Source organism: Momordica charantia (assembly GCF_013281855.1).
Source record: "Momordica charantia cultivar OHB3-1 chromosome 10 unlocalized genomic scaffold, Mcharantia_2.0 BLBB01000010.1, whole genome shotgun sequence".
NCBI classification, from domain to species: Eukaryota; Viridiplantae; Streptophyta; class Magnoliopsida; order Cucurbitales; family Cucurbitaceae; genus Momordica; species Momordica charantia.
The window spans coordinates 13,195,069-13,214,600 of record NW_028275158.1 but is presented as its reverse complement, the minus strand read 5'-3'; the positions used below and the strand labels follow the sequence as shown (position 1 = coordinate 13,214,600).

The 19,532-nt window shown below is 42.7% G+C and overlaps 2 protein-coding genes across 2 annotated transcripts in view; one reads left to right on the top strand and one right to left on the bottom strand.

The window, feature by feature from the left end:
• The window catches only part of LOC148208590 (uncharacterized), a 43,022-nt gene extending 30,125 nt beyond the window's left edge, over positions 1-12,897 (bottom strand). The window contains exons 1-2 of the mRNA XM_088119121.1: positions 12,706-12,897; positions 12,354-12,625 (exon numbers count right to left, since the gene is read on the bottom strand). Coding sequence (XP_087975247.1) covers positions 12,354-12,625; positions 12,706-12,882 — 449 coding nt within the window. The 5' untranslated portion in view covers positions 12,883-12,897. The remainder of the gene's footprint in view (positions 1-12,353; positions 12,626-12,705) is intronic.
• A 4,445-nt stretch (positions 12,898-17,342) lies between these two features.
• LOC111025229 (small ubiquitin-related modifier 1) lies at positions 17,343-19,431 on the top strand. The gene is made up of 3 exons (XM_022303071.2): positions 17,343-17,542; positions 18,886-19,035; positions 19,126-19,431. Exons 1-3 carry the CDS (start codon positions 17,462-17,464, stop codon positions 19,195-19,197), a joined length of 303 nt encoding a protein of 100 aa, XP_022158763.1. The 5' UTR covers positions 17,343-17,461; the 3' UTR covers positions 19,198-19,431.
• Positions 19,432-19,532: the final 101 nt, after the last annotated feature.

Here is a 19,532-nt window from a genome sequence, read left to right as displayed (position 1 = left end):
TGTGAGTGATTGCCGGCCCAAAGGAAGGCTTTCACTTGACATGATTGATTATCAATGTTTGATCACCACATGGAGAGTACCACTTGCAAGTTGATATTGTCGGCCCAAAGGAAGGCTATCAATGTTGTGTTAGGTATCTTGTTGCCCTCATTGAGTTTAATTATAAAGTATTTTTATAAATACTTAAGGTTAATTTCGAGCATGTTTTATTATTGAATTAGTTATTGTTAAATATTATTTAATTGCCTTACTGTGTATTTAAGAATAATTTCTATTCAAGTTTGCATGAATTTTTGATAAAGAAAGGAAACATTTCAACTTTTGCAAATCAATATCCCTCTAAGGTTTAATTGGGATCTTGAAAAGTCGGAGTAACCTTAATTACATAAGTATTATGACGGTGTTTTGCAACATTCAAGGGGATTATGTTTAATGAGGAAATAATTAGGAAAGTTCCTTAAGGATTGTTTTGAAAAGTACAAAAGGAAGAGACTTTGAATCTTTGTTGACTATTTCTTAATAAAGAATAAAGGAACACTAGTGAGTACACTAAAGGATCTAATGCACAAAATTTAAAATATTCAAAGATTTACTTGTGCATTTGATACCATTTGAGACATTATACAGTAGGTATGTAGTGGATTATGATACTTATAACTGATATTTCAAGGAAAATGGGTTAAGTAAGAAAAGATGAAGTTGTACTCATTAATTGTTTATTTCCTTAAAGAAAGAAATTAAAGTTGGTACTAAGATTTATTTGGAACATATGTTCGCCTAAACCACAAAAGAATCAAGCTTAGGACTTCTCTTGATATTTTTAGGAAATTTGAACATATATAAGAAAAAACAAAAAAAAAATGTTCCAAATACATTGCCACATGAGGTATAAAGAAAATTTGGCTTCTCACTTAAGGTATTTAACAAGCTAGACTTGCATATGAAAACTTATATTATGTGTTGAATAGACTTTGGTATTTCTATTCGTTGCTTGTTGGTTCTCAAGATTAAATAGACATTCAAGTCTGTATTAGGAATGATCAAGGGGACATAACTGGAATTGTCAAATTAGGTGCTATTGAGAGTTTTAGTATTTTAGAACATCAATTTATAGCCTATTCAATATGGCTTCTTTAAATATTTAACAACATTGCATAAAGTTATAAGAAATTAAATTTACTCTCGTTAAGGGCACCGATATTTGATATAGGAGAGGTCTTTATTCCTGGATATCTTAAAAGTCATCATATATTAATTCATAGTGAATGAAATCGTTAGGAAATATGATGGATTGAAAAGATAAGGTCTAAGCCATTTGCTAACTCCTTTAAGGATTTATAGAGCTAATAAGTAATATATATTTTCAGGCAAACCTGAGATGTATGTTGCTTATAAAATGATTCAAAGCTCAAAAATGTGTGGTAAGAAATATGACAAATCATTTTTCCTTACCCTCTTTCTATTTGGAGAAAGCACTCAAGTTTGTTATAAAAAAGTTTAAGTGGTGTACCAAATAAAGAAACAACTAAAATCACTCGCAATTCAAGGTTTTACGTGACTTAGACTTAAGATTTTTAGTTGTCACTCTAGATACACTAGTCTTTCAATATATATAATTTCTAAAGTTAGTTCCCACTTAAAGTTAATATGGATGAGATCTTAAAGTTTCTTAAGGATGTTGAGTTTGGGGGGAAGATAAAGTAAAGAATGTTGTATTTAAGAGAAATTTAGTTATTTTCTCTTTATAACAATATTACCAAAGAATAAAAATTCTCCTCATTTAAGTAAAACAAGCTCAACATCTTTAAAAATGTGACTAAAGTAAGTAGAAGAGATAGGAGAAATATGATTATAAAGATTAAAGTTTGATAAAAAGAGTATATATTCTCTTCAGTTAAACAAAGTCTTATCTCTTAAAAGGAAAAATGAATGTCATAAAGAATGTGTTGAAACAACAAACAACGATGATATTTTACATTTTGTTATATTGCTTTTAAAAGGCAATGTTAACAAATATAAGGCTCATCTAGTTGTTATGGTTTCTAATCTTAAGGCTGACATTAATTTTTTAGAGATCTTTTCTATGACTTCTCGAAAAGTTATTTCAAGTAAATGACAATACTTATAACTTTTTGAGTTTTGTCAGATGAATATAAAGATTGGTTTCTTAATTGTATAATTTATGAAATCAATAAATTTGTATATTTTGGAAACTTTTGATCTAGTAACACAAAGTTTCAAAAGGTTTATATTCATCTGTGATCTCAATGAAGAATTTTTTATCTGCAATTTTATAATTTTCATTGCATATTGATATTATCATATGTAATATCGGAAGGTAATAGGAGTAATAATTATGAATTACAGGTTTAGTGGGAGTAAATTTATTTGCCAAGTGTAATATGCCTGCGACATAATAAAGGTCTTGTTAGAGGATGAAAACTTGCATGAACATATCTCTTTTATATTGTGAAATGATATTGTAAGATCAATCTCAAGTAACATTGAGAATTCACAAAAGAACTATGTTGAAAGGTATTGCAAGTTCTCTAACATAAAGATTTATGCACTAGGGGATATTGAATCACTAGTGAAGATAAACTCACTGTCAATAGAGGTCCCTTGAATAATAAAGTAAAATAAAATAAAAATTAATGCTTAAAGTCTTTATGCTTCCGTTGCAGTATTCATATCAAGAATGAAAGACAATTTTTGATAACTCTTAATTGGATGAAAAGAGTTATAAGGTGTTAAAAAAAAGTTGCATGCTCACTCATCATAATCATATTAATTAGAGATCATAAGCTATTTGATTTTGATAATTTGAGTTGCCATCTAGATCCACCTTTGAGGCTATATTCACTAATATGTTAAAGGATACTACTATCTCGTGGTAGAGAGTCACTTTAGTCCCTATCACCACTAAAGTTTGTGTTTATAGCATTTTGTATGTGACAACGAACTTAAGAATATGGTTATCAAATTTTGTCATTAGGTTATTTTGACAAAGATTTGTATTTTTCCATATTACAGCAACAAAAGCTTTTGTATGAATATTTAAGCTTTAGTTGATAAAGAAAATTCAGAGTATTTTTGTTTAAAGAAATGTAACTCCATCATTGCGGATCCGCTCATACCAGCATAATGCTCATATAGATGTGAAAATTATGGTATGTCAGTTGAGTGGGAGTTTGTAGCTTCTTAAATTAGACATGTTGTTTTTCTTTTCTGCAGAATAAAGAAGATGATTTATTTTGTTACTCTGAATAATTTTCTTTCTAAATGTAGTTTAACATAAAGCTAGAAAGCATAACTTTGGAACTCTTTAAAGAATAAAGTTGGACCAATTGAGAATAGACATGTTTAGATCACATTACATGTAATTCTCATGCTGCTCTTCCACACTTGATCCATGTCATTGAGTATATTTGGTGTGGTGATCATTGAAGGTTGAGTCGTGATTATACATGTGACAACAGCCGCTTTGGTTCTTCATCGATATACAAGATGGACCGGATTGTTATTAAAGAGAAGTTTGTTTTAATAGCATTGAGATGTGCACTAAAGAACTAAATTAATATAATTGCTAATAAAGAAAATTGTTACCCAAGTGGGAGATTGTTGGAATTAATTTAATAATTAATTCATACGTGGGTAACAAATTAAAGAGCAATTATATTTGGGCTATTTAATGGGCATACAAGTGATCTTAATTATGGGCCCATGACTTCCCATTAGTGGTATGGCTTGCTGAGTAGAAACCAGCCCATTAATCCTTGGGGATTATGGGAAACCCTAGGATTAACCTATAAATATATGATTATGGTCCCCAATACACTATGCTTCTTGAGCCTCCTGTTCAGCATCAAACAGAGAGTATTGCCGATATTTGGTGTGGGTTGCATAGTTGAGGAAGACCACAAACCACAAGTTCTTGCAGATCGTGGTCAATCTATCTAATGGTTTCAGGTAATTCTAATCTCTTTATAGATTTTGGTTTTCTTCCATGCTTAGATCCTTGGCTTTGATTGTTCTGGAATTTTATGGCTTTTGTTTTAGAATAATCATGAATTAGGATTTGTTTAAAATTTCCAACACTCCTTCGATTAAATCTTTTCAAACACAAGCTCCCCTTGTGTTGTAGACCACCGCTTGAACTCCCTTCAACGGTGGATGTGTCTTCTCCAATACTTGATAGAAATCTCACAAAAGAAAAACAACTCACGGAATCACACTTATCGAATTACATAAAAAATTCTCTCTCAAAACTTTACACCATAAACAATGTTTGAACAATTTGAGAGAATAAACAAACTTTGCTCCACACTTCTTGCTTGATATGTTCCAAGACTACAAAATAAATAGACAAGAAAAATTGACATGAGAAGGATAGTAAATTTATCACAATTCCAATTCAACCACAAATCTCTCAATACAATTAAAACACAATTTTCATATAATCAATTAGTAAAACATTCCAAGAAAGAAAACTAGCCGTTGAAAAAACATTAAGAGCTTAAATTCAAACCTACAAATAAATTGAATTATACACATAAAATAAATAGAGAAAATGATTAAGTAAAACTTAATGTTCTTGTCAAAAATGCTAATAAATAAAATTCCGTTCAGTTGCAAAACTAGTATGTATGTTTCTACCCCATAAGATTGGTGATCTGATCCATTTATTACACTTAACATGCCTTTACTTTTACAGGGTGTTCAAGCGAACAATGGAGTTGTAAAGTCTTGAATTGTTTAATTTAGGGACTTAAATAGTCTGGAGCTGTGGGATGTGGGTTCAAGGTGCATAATTATTTAACCTGGAGTTCTGAAATTTGTATTAATGTGATGCATAATTATGAAGTCTGGAATTGTGTAAGTTATATTCCTGTTTCTTTCAGATTTTTTTTTTAATTTTAATATACAATATAATTATATCTACATTCCAGTGAATTTGTTAATTTCAAATTAGTAGATACTTATTTATTTCAATTCAAAATTTGTGTTTTTATGTTATTTAATTATGACTTTATGAATAGTTTGTAAATTTGCTCTAATTGATTGTTTTGATTTGGTTAATAATTAAGATACATAAAGAAAAAAACATTATATATATATCAAGTACAATAATTTACTATGGTTGTTTGGGGAAGAGAATACCCTGAACACGTGGAGGACCCCTATTGGTGCTCCAAGATGACTCATGAGTCATGTCCAGCTCGGACCGCCGAGATCACCACCACTAGCGTTGACAGATGCTAAGTATGAGGGCCGAGGTGAACCTGGCCGAGGTCCGATACCAGGAGCTCGGTGGGGGCCGAGGTGAGCTACTGTCAGCGGCATGATTATCAGGTGTAACCGTCGGTCCGGAGATTACCGGGTGTAACCGACGGTCCCGAGATTACCGGGTGTAACCGCCACGAGATTAGCGGGACTACCACTCATAAGTAGAGGACCTCACTCCGCGATCAGGTACGATGATTTTCTGACCTCGAACTAAACTGGGAATCCGACCTACACTGACTTGATCGTCGGAGTGCTCACCTTTTTGTGCAGGTCCGCCCAAGTATTCAGATCGGTCCGGAGGCCGAGTTCGAGCTGCAATCTGAAATACACTGTTGTGCATATCCTTGCATAAACATTTGGCGCCGTCTGTGGGAACTACAATCTAAGTCATCCCAATTCTTTTAAACCAACACGCGAGCGAAAATGGTTCAACCCGCAAACTCGACCAATACGGCAGATCGAAGGACCCTAGCTGCCAGCGATGCCCACCAGAGGGAGGTCGGAGCAGCAGTGGTAGAGGGGCAAGGTCACGACGGCCTAGCAACAGAACCCCTCCGCAGGTCGGCACGAATCACCGCGCCTGTTCTACCACCTGCGCACCCCCCAAGGACATCCAAGGCCACCCGTGGCCGAGGTGGAACCTCTAAGAAAGGTGCCTGGGGTCCAGCCCCGGCCCCGACAAGTGAGAACTTGGACGCACTCCAGAGAGAAATGGAGGCAATGCGCACGAAAATGCGGTCCTTGGAGGAAATGTATAACGAAATGATATTAGCTGCAGGCGCAGGGTCCCGATCTGAGAACCGAGTGACGCGCGCTGGCATACGCGAGCAAAGACAACGAGAGCGAGGGACACACCCGCCAGAGAGGAGACCTCCGTGAACACCTCAACAAAAAGAGAGGCTCATCTCTCCGAAAAGGACAGTCACCATCCCGCTCACACAGGAGCTTCAACCAGCAGGCTGAATCCTCTCGCAACCCAGCAACTCCTGCAGGAGTGATTACAAGGGAGGAGTTCGACTAGCTGAGGGGCCAGCTCGACGCTCAGGTGGAGGCCTTAAAGGCCAAATGTGAGCAGAAAGAAGGTTCACTGAACGATGGCGACTTGGGAGAATCGCCCTTCACCTCGGACGTTTTGGAAGCATCGATCCCTCCGAAGTTCAAAGCTCCTACCGTGAAGCCTTATGATGGGTCGAAGGACCCCAAGGATTATGTTGAGGTCTTTGAAGGCCTCAAGGATTTCCAAGCGGCATCAGACGCAACCAAATGCCGCGCCTTTCAGATCGCGCTTACTGGCAACGCGCGTTTGTGGTATCGGAGACTGCCAGCCAGGTCGATCTCGACCTACTCTCAGCTGCGAAGGGAGTTTCTCGCCCAGTTCTCTTCTCAGCATTATGACAAAAAGACAGCGACCCATCTCGCCACCATCAGATAGAAGGAGGGTGAGACTCTGCGAGAATATGTCACCAGATTCCAGGAGGAGCAATTGAAGGTCGCACACTGCTCCGATGACTCGGCCATGTGCTATTTTCTCACCGGTCTAGCCGACGAAGCCCTCACGGTGAAACTTGGAGAGGATGCCCCGGCCACCTTCGCCGAGGTGCTTCAGAAGGCGAAGAAAGTCATCGATGGACAGGAGCTCCTCCGAACCAAAACCGGCTTACCAGAACGAAAGATCGGTCGGGGCAAAAGTGGAAAAGATATAGAAAAGGCAGATCCCAAGTCCAAGGACAAGGGATCATTTTCCAGCGGCCGAGCTGAGTATCGAAGGGTGGAGAACGAACCTACCAGGAGCCGACCTTACGAACGCTTCACCCCGACCACGATTCCAATTTCCGAGATCCTAACGAACATCGAGGAGTCTGGAATGGAAAAACTACTCAAGCGTCCTGAGAAGCTTCGGGGAGCCCCGGAGAGGCGCAGCAAGGACAAGTATTGCCGCTTCCATCGGGAGCACGGCCATAACACGTCGGACTGCTGGGAGTTGAAGCGCCAAATTGAGGATCTAATTCAAGATGGCTACTTTAAGAAATTTGTGGGAAAGCCCAGGACCAGCTCGGCAGAGAAAAAGGAAGAGCGGAAGCGTTCGAGGACACCACCCCGGCGCACTGACCGACCTACGGTCATCAATACCATTTTCGGAGGGCCAAACGGGGGTCAGTCCGGACATAAAAGAAAGGAGTTAGCTCGTGCAGCCAGGCGCGAGGTGTGCATCATCAGGGAGCAGAGGCCGACCTACCCAATCACCTTCGACGGTGCAGACTTGGAGGAGGTCCACCTGCCCCACAATGATGCACTTGTGATCGCTCCCTTGATTGATCATGTGGTGGTCAGGAGGGTGCTGGTAGACGGAGGCGCATCTGCTAACATCCTGTCCTTACCGACCTACCTCGCCCTGGGATGGACGAGATCGCAATTGAAGAAAAGCCCGACACCGCTGGTTGGGTTCTCTGGAGAATCGGTCATCCCAGAGGGTTGCATCGACTTGCCGGTCACGCTTGGGCAGGACCAAACTCAGGTCACCCAAATGGCCGAGTTCGTGGTAATTGACGGTAGATCGGCCTATAATGCCATCTTTGGGAGACCCATCATCCACTCATTTCGGGCCCTTCCCTCGACACTTCATCAAGTTTTGAAGTATTCCACCCCCAATGGCGTGGGCACGGTCCGAGGAGAACAGACCGCTTCGAGGGAGTGCTATGCCTCCGCACTCAAAGGCTCATCGGTCTGCGCCCTTGAAACTCTCGCCAGTAGGGATGGGACGCTCGAGTTCGAGGCCGACCTGCTGAGGAGGGAGTTTGCCGCACCCACTGAGGAGCTCGAGCTTGTTCCTCTGCTTAGTCCCGAGAAGCAAGTAAGCATAGGAACCAAGCTGGGGGCCACCGACAGAGAGGAGCTAATCCACTTCCTCAGATCCAACTCGGACGTCTTTGCATGGTCCCATGAGGACATGCCTGGCATTGACCCGCGAATTATGACGCATCGCCTCAGCATAGATCCATCATTCCGACCTGTAAAACAAAAAAGAAGACCTATAAACAAGGAGAGGAGTGATGTAATTGTTGAAGAAGTTAGCAAACTTTTGAAAGCTGAATACATAAGAGAAATTTCGTATCCCGAGTGGCTCTCCAATGTTGTATTAGTTAAAAAATCTAACGGAAAGTGGAGAATGTGCGTAGACTTTACAAACTTAAATAAGGCATGCCCGAAAGATTGCTTCCCACTGCCGAGGATTGATCAGCTCGTGGACGCCACAGCCGGGCACGAACTGCTCACTTTCATGGATGCCTACTCTGGGTACAACCAAATCAAGATGCATGTCCCGGATCAAGATCATACCGCATTCGTAACAGACCAAGGTCTGTACTGTTACAAGGTCATGCCCTTCGGTTTAAAGAACGCAGGAGCGACCTACCAGAGAATGGTGAACAAAATGTTCGCCAAGCAGATCGGCCGGAATATGGAAGTGTATGTGGACGACATGCTTGTCAAGAGCAAGCAGTCTAAGTCGCATCTCTCCGATATGACCGAAGCCTTCGAGGTTCTGAGGACATATCAAATGAAGCTCAACCCAGCTAAATGTGCCTTTGGAGTCTCTTCGGGAAAATTCCTTGGCTTCATGGTGAACAACCGGGGGATCGAAGCCAACCCCGAAAAGATTAAAGCCGTGCTCGAGATGGAGGCACCTAAGACGCTGAAACAGCTTCAGTGCCTCAATGGCAGGATTGCGGCCCTGAACCGGTTTGTTTCAAGATCGACAGATAAGTGCCTTCCTTTCTTCAAAGTCCTACGAAAGAAAGGGCCGTTTAAATGGACAGCGGAGTGCGAGCAAGCATTTCAGCAGTTGAAAAGTTACCTCTGCTCGGCACCTTTGCTCGCCAAACCCCTGCCAGGGGACAAGCTCCAGTTGTACTTAGCAGTGTCTGACAGTGCCGTCAGCTCGGCCCTAATCAGGCAAGAGGAAGCGCGGCAAAACCCAGTCTACTACACAAGCAAGGCTATGACCGAAGCCGAGACTAGATACCCTCAGATGGAAAAGTTGGCTCTCGCTTTAGTCACCTCGGCCCGACGGCTTAGACCATACTTCCAAGCCCATACTGTGGTGGTGCTCACTAACTTGCCCCTAAAAAACATCTTCCATAAGCCAGAAGCTTCTGGACGCCTGATGAAGTGGGCAATGGAGCTAAGTGAATACGACATCCAGTTCGAACCTAGAGCTGCGTTGAAAGGGCAAGCGGTGGCAGACTTCATAGTCGAGCTCACACCACCCTCCGAGCCCGGCGAGTCCGACCTACCGTGGACAATCTATGTCGACGGATCCTCCAATGAGAAGGGGTGCGGGGCCGGGGTCCTCTTGCTCGGACCAGGAGGCAAGCGATTTGAGTATGTCTTGAGGTTCGGCTTCCGGACTTCCAATAACGAGGCTGAGTATGAAACATTTATTGCCGGTCTACGAATCGCCACAGCATTGGGGGCCTCTTGTGTTAAGATCTTCAGCGACTCCCAGCTGGTTGTGAGCCAGATCACGGAAGAGTACCAAGCCAGGGACTCCCGAATGGAGAAGTATTTGGGCAAGGTCAGATCGTACCTCGTCCAATTTCGAACTTACGAAGTAAGCCGGGTTCCCCGAGCAGAAAATTCTAATGCTGACGCCTTGGCCAAGTTAGCATCAGCGTACGAGACCGACCTGGCCAGGTCGGTCCCCTTCGAGATCTAAGATAATCCCTCGATCTCAGAGCCAGTTCTGATGGAGATCAACGCTCCAGAGTCCTCATGGATGGACCCGATTGTGGACTTTATGAGGGACAATTCACCACAAGACCCCAAGAAACGCAGAAGGTTGGCAAGGCAAGCAGCTCGGTTCGTGGTCCGAAGTGGAGCGTTGTACCGACGCGGCTTTTCCCTGCCTCTATTGAAATGCCTAACCCCTGAAGAGGGCCAATACGTCTTCAGAGAAATCCACGAAGGAGTGTGCGGCAATCACTCAGGCGCCCGGTCGCTGTCAGCCAAAGTGATCCGACAAGGATACTATTGGCCGACCCTCAGCCAGGACGCCAAGAAGTTCGTTAGAACTTGCGACAATTGCCAACGCTACGGAAACATAATCCACCAGCCTCCCGAGCTGCTCACCCCCATCTCGACCTCGTGGCCATTCACACAGTGGGGGGTAGATATCATTGGTCCTTTCCCTTTGGGCAAAGGCCAGACCAAGTTCGCTGTGGTTGCTGTGGATTACTTCACAAAGTGGGTCGAGGCCGAGGCGCTCTCCCACATAACGGAATCCAGAGTCACGTCCTTCGTATGGACACATATCATATGTCGCTTTGGTATACCGCAGGCCATTGTGACAGACAATGGGAAGCAGTTTGACAACGCCAAGTTCAAAGACTTTTGCAGCAAGCTTGGCATAAGTCACCTTAGCTCGTCCCCCGCACATCCGCAAGTAAATGGGCAGGTGGAGGCAGTCAACAAGATCATCAAGCGAGGCATCAAACTTAGACTGGACTCCAAGAAAGGCAGGTGGGCCGAGGAGCTATCAGAGGTTCTATGGTCGTACCGGACCACCCAAAGAGAATCGACGGGTGAGACCCCGTTCTCTTTGGCCTTCGGCTACGAAGCTGTAATCCCGGTTGAGATCGGCATGCCATCTGACAGAGTAGAGCATTACAAGCCTACAGCAAATGAGGAAAGCTGCTCCTCAACCTCGACTTGTTGGAAGAAAGAAGAGCAATGGCCCAGCTACGCCTGGCGGAATATCAGGGCAGAATGGCCAGACATTACAACGCCCGCGTTCGACCTCGGACCTTCCAGGTCGGACATCTGGTCTTAAGGAGGGTCCAAACCCATGTGGGTGCCCTTGACCCGACCTGGGAGGGGCCGTTCGAGGTCAAGGGCATAGTCCAACCTGGGACGTACATATTGGCCGATCTGAAAGGAGACGTCCTCGCGCACCCGTGGAACGCGGAGCACCTGAAGCGTTATTATCCTTGAAATGCCAAAAGGGTTTCAATGGATCTGTAAAAACTGTTTCAAAAAAATTATGATCGGAATAAATGTGATGATTTAATTTCATGATTCCGAGTTCGACCAGAAATTAAATGGGGGCCACGGACTCCCACACGATCACATTCCAGCAGTCGGTTAAAATCCAATCCTCCAAAACCTAAGGGTACGAGGTGCGATGCCAAAACCACTAACGAACTTAAAATTCAAACCTTCAACGTAAAGGGGCGATGTGAAAAGTTCAAAATGATCAAGCCTCCGAACTTGAGGGTACGAGGTGCGATATGAAGAACAACTACGGACTTAGGATTTTAGCCTTTTAACGTTTTTAAGTTAAGGGTGCGATGTTAAAAAATCCAGAGTTGGTGCAATGCATTGAACACTAGACAGAGATTCAAATTCAAACTTTCAATTATTTTAATTGAAGGCGCAACCTCAAAAGTAAGAGGTGCGAGGTGACATTGGCTGCAGTTCGAAGAAAAAGCAAAGAAAGGAAAGATGTTGCCAACACCAAAGTAAAAACGAACAAAGCTTCTTCATTAAATGGAGAGCAGAGCCAAGGCTTATAGACCTTGCAGCTCTGCCCTGACACTTACAAACAAAAAAAGAGAAGAGAAGAAAGACAGCGAAAAGCCTCTTGAAGGGTGGTCGCCTAAGAGCCTGCTTGAGGAGCGCCCTCTTGAGTGGTGCCGACCTGATCCTCTTCGAGGTCGGAGTAGTCAGAGTCCAGATCTCTGACGTACTTATCCACCAACGCTTGGGGGCCAGGGGTGCCGCTAGGCCCAGATGCCTACTGCTCAGCATACCTCTTCTTCAGACCACCGAGATCGATCTGAAGGTCAGGCATGTCGGAAGCAATGCCCTTCATGAGAAACTTGAAGCCCGCGTCAGAGAAGTCTTTGGCAAATCCATCGAAGTCAGGATGTTGCCTAAACGATTCCTCCAATAGGACTTCATTGCTGAGACGCTCCTTCACCGTCTCCAGCTCGGCAGTCGCATGCTTCAGCTCCTCCTCCTTCGCTTCAAGCGCCTGGAGTATGTCGTCCTTCTCCTTGAGGAGTTGGAACTTCTCCTTCTCCAAGCCCTTGGTGATAGCATGGGCAGCTCGGAGCTGGACCGTGTGTCTGTCCTCTTCTTTCTTCAGCAGCTCGGCCTTGGCTTCCACCTCAGCCTTCAAAATTTCCACCTCAGAGTGAGCTTTCAGCAGCTCATCCTTCATGGTGGAAGAGGCAGCCTCCAAGGCAGCAGAGAACTCCTCTTTCTCCCTCGCTGCCAGAGCTTCCCTCCCATCCAGCTCGGCCTTCACGGCCAGAGCCGATTGAATGGAAGCAACAAACGCCTGAGAAAAAGTACAAAGAAGAAAGTTAGACCGAGCTACCTGTTAGGTAAATTGAGCAAAAATGAAGACACCAATCTTACCTCAGCGGCGTAGTCGATGGTCCTCTGCAGGACGGACCCCGGGTCACTTACAAATTTGGACGCTCTTCTGAGGCAGCGGTCCAAACTTGCAGCCGAGATGCGGGACACCTGGTCCCTCACCCCAGAACTTGACGGCTCGATTCTGAACCGTGCTGTCACGTCGGGCGTCCCGCCCATCCTGGCCTCAGGATCGTCCACCGATCTGCGAAGCTCGCAGGCAAGACCCCACGAGCTCCGACCTCCAAAGGGGAGGTGGTCTTCTTCTTCTTCCTCCTTCGCTTCAGAGGGACTTCCTTCCTCACCTCCTCGCCCAAGGGCGAGACGTCCACCGCCTCGGTCTGATCCCTGGGGCGCTTCTCCCTCGAAGGACCCCCAGAAGACTCCAGCTCGATCACTGGGGCTGGATCTTCCTAGGCTGGCCCTACCACAGCAGGAGTGGCAGGTTCCGAACTCTGGGCGGCCTCAAGAGCATGGGCTCGGCCCTTGGACTTGCGTTTCACGTTACTCGCAAACCCGCAAACCATGGTTCAAGAGGCTTTTCGCACATGGTTTGCGGGTTAGAGGAACGTGAAACGCAAGTCCAAGGGCCGAGCCCATGCTCTTGAGGCCGCCCAGAGTTCGGCCTTGAGGATTCAATGGGACGAACTGCAGGGTTGTAATTTAGCAGCCCGGACTCAAGCAGCAGCTTGTCGGTCACCAAGGTTCCGACCTTCCTACCCCTCGGAAAATGCTCCTTGTAATATTTCAACGTGTCGAAGGAGGCTTGCGTAAGCTCGGGGACTGGTCGGATTGAAACTGCACGAAGACAAAATCCGAGTTAGACCTGAATGACAGGAAAGAAAATCACAAAAAGTAAGAACTACTCCGTACCTAGGTTCCCAAACCTAGTGGGAACGTCAAAGAAGGAACGACCTGACTCGTCCTTTGCAAGTCACTCCCCAGAAGCGTAGAACCACTTCCTCACCCATCCCTTGATGGAGGTCGGCCCCTTAACTATACCGCATGCGCCTTTCCTTGCGCACATATAGAACCGACCAGGCTTCTTAGCTATCCTTTTCGCTTCGAAGCACGCGAGGAGCTAGTCTACGTCCAACAGCTCGGCCTCTTCACTATCACGAGCTCGTAGCCAAAAAAGGATGGCCAAAGCGAAAATGACACCCCACCCATTGGGGGCCGCTTGAGCCGGAGCCAGCCCAGTTCGGAAAAGAAACTCTTGGACGAAAGGGTGAAGGGGAAGTCTGAGGCCGTACTCAAACATTTTGAAGTAGAGAGTGACCCATCCCTCTGGAGGATTGTCAGCTCTCTCCCCCTCCTCCGGAATCCTAAGGAGGATGTTCTCAGGGATAGCGAACCCCCTACGAAGGGATCCGAGGTAGTGCTCAGGTATCCTAGAAGGGTATTCCAAACCCTGACCCGAGGTGGAGGCGTCACTATCCTCCCCGTCATCGGAGAACCTAAAGTTTTCTATCTCCTCGAGCTCGGACTCTAACCTACGAGCTAAATCCTCATCGGACCCTAAGTCGCTGCTAAAAGAGGACCACATGGCAACTACGTTCGAAAGAGAAAGTGAGGGAAGAGATCGACCTACCAAGGGTTCGAGCTGCCTTCAGATCGAACTCCAAGAATTCAGGGAACGTAAGGTATGACCTGAAGGATTGGGGGTATTTATAGCTCGTCGGAAAAATTTCCCCACCGTACACGTGTAATCAACGAGCGGCTAGGATCTTCCCGAAGATCCGAAGCGTCGGAATATTTGAATATTCCGACGATAAATCCACCGCAACGGTTATATTTTCCCACGAATAGGAAGTCGCCACGCGTCCAAAGCAAGTCAAATGAGCTTCTCTGCCGGGTCGAGATCGGACCAGACAGAGAGGGGGCCAATGTTTGGGGAAGAGAATACCCTGGACACGTAGAGGACCCCTATTGGTGCTCCAAGATGACTCATGAGTCATGCCCAGCTCGGACCGCCGAGATCACCACCACTAGCGTTGACAGATGCTAAGTATGAGGGCCAAGGTGAACCTGGCCGAGGTCCGATACCAGGAGCTCGGTGGGGGCCGAGGTGAGCTACTGTCAGCGGCGTGATTATCGGGTGTAATCGTCGGTCCCGAGATTACCGGTGTAACCGACGGTCCCGAGATTACCGGGTGTAACCGCCGCGAGATTAGCGAGACTACCACCCATAAGTAGAGGACCTCACTCCGCGATCAGGTACGATGATTTTCTGACCTTGAACTAAACTGGGAATCCGACCTATACTGACTTGATCGTCGGAGTGCTCACCTTTTTGTGCAGGTCCGCCCAAGTATTCAGATCGGTCCGGAGGCCGAGTTCGAGCTGCAATCTGAAATACACTGTTGTGCATATCCTTGCATAAACAATGGTCAATAACATACAAAATTATGTGCAACGGCCCGTTAAGGGGTGAAATACAAAAGGTTGTAGAAGTAACAATCATTCCTCATTTTCGAAGAGATACATGTAATACCTTTTTTGACGGTTCATTGAGATAAAGAGGGAGCTACCGGTCTTCTCAACAAAGGTTGCTTCTCATTATCAATTCCTAGGAGAGGAATCCCAAAAGATAAAAGAGAAGAAATCAAAGAAGAAAAAGAAAAAATATTTAGACCTTTTGGAGAGAAACTAGCAAGAAGGAGAACTTGACAGAGAAGAATAAGAAGACAAAGAGGCTGAAAAAGAAAGATTGGAAGACTTTTATATAGTGGCTATCTCGAAAAATCCAAGCTATTTCTTCTCCTTCCTTTTCGTTGCTACTTGATGGGCTGTAACATTTTTCTCTTTTTATTTGATTTAACAATAAATATGAGCTAAACTCATTTGTGAGGATAATGGGCTTTTACTAGTAAACACTGATTTTTTTAGTAATTAAAGTTGTTACTGTTTGATTAAAGTCTATTATTAATCGATTCCGTTTAATAGCAAGAAAGATTTCCGAGTGCAATAGCAAGAAAGATTTCCGAGTGCAAGTACACACCCGTCACAAGTAATAATTATGAAATACTTCTAAGTTCGTCTCCATACTGACTAAATATTTTTCTTTAAAAAGTAAAGTGAGCAATTGAATTGATGCATAAAACGATGGAGAAAATATATAGATTTAGTTTTGGTTTACTGAAATAATAAAGCTCAACCCCTTCACTTTGAATTAACTAAAAATATGATAAATGACCACAACTAGGCAATATGCCCCCTCCCACTTTAACACGATTATTCTTCTTAACCTTTCTTGAAGTCCCAAGCCACCCAAACTATCTGTTGAAGACTAGAAGCAAACTTAGTTTATCAAAAACCAATTGCAATCAAAGGGTCAAGGTCCTATGTCTATGCTATTTGAACAGAACCTTTAAATTTAAAACATTCCTCTTCTCGATTAATCAACTAAGTTGTAAGAAATAGTTTAAACTTTTCAGTATTGAAATTGCTAACTCACTAATCAGCCAAATTAATTCATTAACTTTGGAAAACAACTTAAATTGATAAATAATTGCTATCCTCTTTTTAAAAGATTAGTAATTCCCCATAACCAGGCTAGGAAAATAGAATTGAGTTCATATTTATAATGTAAAAACATAATTGAATAAAGTTGTAAATAGAAGACATATTTGAAGAAGAAGAATGAGAAACGAACGGTAAATTTAAGAAAGTTTATAATCTGAATGAACTTCACCGATCTCTTTCGAGATTAGGAGAGTAACAACTGGTCTAATTCCACGATCATGTATAATTACAAGATTCTCTTGAAGTAAAGCCATGAAACGAGATGAAGAGAGAATAATGCTGAAATTTGTTATTGCCATTCTCATTCTTCTCTTCATTGAATTCTTTTATTTATTTTAATATAATAAAAAGAAATATAAATGTAATTTTAAAAAATAACAAAAATTCAATTTATTTTTTTAAAAATAAATAACTTAACTTATAAAAATATGATATAAATTTTTTTTTAATAACGGTTTTTAAAAATAACAAAAAGTGTACCCAGGAATAAAATAAATACATAAATTCAAAATTTCAAAAAGCTTGTTTCGAAAAAATATTTTAAAAAATAAATTTTAATAATTAAAAAGTAATTTATTATACTAATCAAGTTCCTTTTTAGTACAATATATGAGAGTGAGAATCGAACTCACAACCTCATAGTTAGAGGTATATACTAATTACCGTTGAGTTATGCTTGCTTTGGTCAAGTCAATTTAACTTTGATACAACTCTAAATCATTGATTGGATTATGGCCTAAGTTTTAGTAGTTGGGTCGACTCAAATCCCGACTCAAATACTTGTAAAGCTTGAGCTTAGACCACACTTGAGTTAGGAATTTAATTTTTAGTACAATCGTGGGGATTTCTATCCATCACCTTTTAATTAGGAATATATATCTTGATAAAACGTAAATGGTATAAAATAATTATTGAAAAGCATTTATTTACCGAAAAGCAAAGAAAAAGAAAAGAAAAGGAAAAAAAATGAACGCAAAGAATTTTAAACTGCGTCGTTTCTAGGCGACTTCATTCCATAATGCTCAATTCAAGTCCGTTGGATTAATGAATCAGTGAACGCATCGTGACCGTTGATTTGGAACCTCCAAAAGTCCACCCACTTTCCCTTGGACACTAAGAGACACATAAAGTGCAAAACCAAACGAAGAACTTGGCGATTTTCCGAACCCTTTGATTTTCGCTGGGAAATCGGGGAGATCAATCAAAGAAATTTTCCGGTTTCGAAGTTGAAAAAATGTCGGGTGTCACCAATCAGGAGGAGGACAAGAAGCCTACCGATCAGTCGGCGCATATCAACCTCAAAGTCAAGGGCCAGGTTCCTCCCGCTTACAACTTTTTTTCCCTTCTTTTCATGATTTCTTCTTCATTCGTTTCATTTCTACGTTTCTGTTCCTAGTCGTTTTGATTCTTCTACTAGGTGTTCGTCTTTAGGGTATTTCGTCGAGAGAATCTAGCATTGCGGTGCAGGGGCCTGTAATATTGAATTGTTTCCATCCATTTGTTATGTTGTTCTGTGAGTTGTGAGAGGGATTTGCATGGTTTCTCCGATCGATCATTCTAGGGATTCTGGCTTCTGTTTCGTATAGTGAGTTTGAGAGCTTCTATTGAGGTACCGCGTAGTCTTGATAGACAAGATTTTCCGTGTGGAGGTTTATTTGAACTACATGCATTATTGTGACTGGGTTTTCCTTTTATATGAATTTGATGGACTACTAAGGTCTGTGTTCTGCATTGGGTGAATAACCAGATGTGGTATCAACTGGCAAGGTACGTTTAGCTGTGATCTTGAGGTGTTTGAGAAATCTGAATGTGATGTGAACAATTTGATTATTCTTCAAACATTCGGTATGTTTTTGCTTGATACCTGTGGCATCTGTTCCCATCATACTAATATATTGGGAGACTTTGCATCGCCCCACTGCTAGCTCCAAGCTACCACAAGTGTTAATCTTTCCACTGAAAATTTGGAACCCTAGACTTTTACTATAATCCCACCCAAAGCCCAAAAGCTCCAAACCCTAGCCAATTGGTCCGACCATAAACAAGATAACAACAGAACACTTGTTACGTGATGTGCCTAAACTGCAAAGAAGCTATTAAAGTTTGCCCGGACCTTAATGGCCATCAAAATAAATAATAATAATAATAAGGTGATAAGAAGCCACTAAAGTCTGTCAATCTACATTCTGTGTCTTGGTTGAACTGATGACTTTTGCCTTACTCTTAGTATTGGCACCCTCATGTCTAATTTTGTCTTGGGGTGGAGTGGAATGGGACATAAGCAAAGACATTATGACAGTCCGTTATAGGTGCCCCATGTTGGGTGTCAGCTATGTTCTACTTTAGGGGATCGAACATACTTTCTTCTACAACCCCCTCTGAAAGTTGAGATATTGTCACGCTTGGCTGCCTGAATGTGGCTCACTATGGCCTAGTTTTACCAAGTGAATTAATGAAGCCATTGATTATTGGTTCAATAAACGAACTGAAAGTAATAATACAAGCTTGCTTGACTTGTCGTTAAATGATGAGGTTCGAACCATATGCAACTGTTACAGTGAATATTCTCTTTTTAAAGTTTCTTGTGCTAAAATTGTGATCTAGCAAGTTCTTTGTGTATTTAGTTTTATCCTCTTATCTGCTGCCGATGTTTTGTAGGACGGGAATGAAGTTTTCTTCCGGATCAAAAAGAGCACCCAGCTGAAGAAGCTAATGAATGCTTACTGTGACAGGCAATCGGTTGAGTTGAACTCCATTGCGTTCTTGTTTGACGGCCGCCGACTGCGTGCAGAGCAGACTCCGGAAGAGGTACTCTCATCCTTTCATATGTGCTCACAAATTAACACACAAAAGGCGTTTTCTCATTTCTTTTCCTTACGTTGTTTATGTAACCAACAGCTGGAAATGGAGGATGGAGATGAGATTGATGCAATGCTTCATCAGACTGGAGGTGGCGGTACTATTATCTAAGTATCTCGAAGACAAAATAGTTCCTAAAACATCGTTTGGAACTCTATAATTCTCTTACTACTGCTAGTATGTGCTGAACTTCTGCTGCTGGATGGTGCTTTTGTCTATAAATTACGATGAAGGATTTTTGCTTCTTCCAGTTCTCTAAAAGCAAAAGAGATTTTATTGGACTCCTTTACTTTATATATATATATATATATGTACATGCTGCTGATGTTGATTCCTGCTGTTTCATTTTACTGAGTACATACTGAGGTTGCCTTGTGATTACATTTGGCTGCTTGTGTCGTATCTTTGTATTTGGGACATGAGACTTCCAAAACGTGAAATAACAC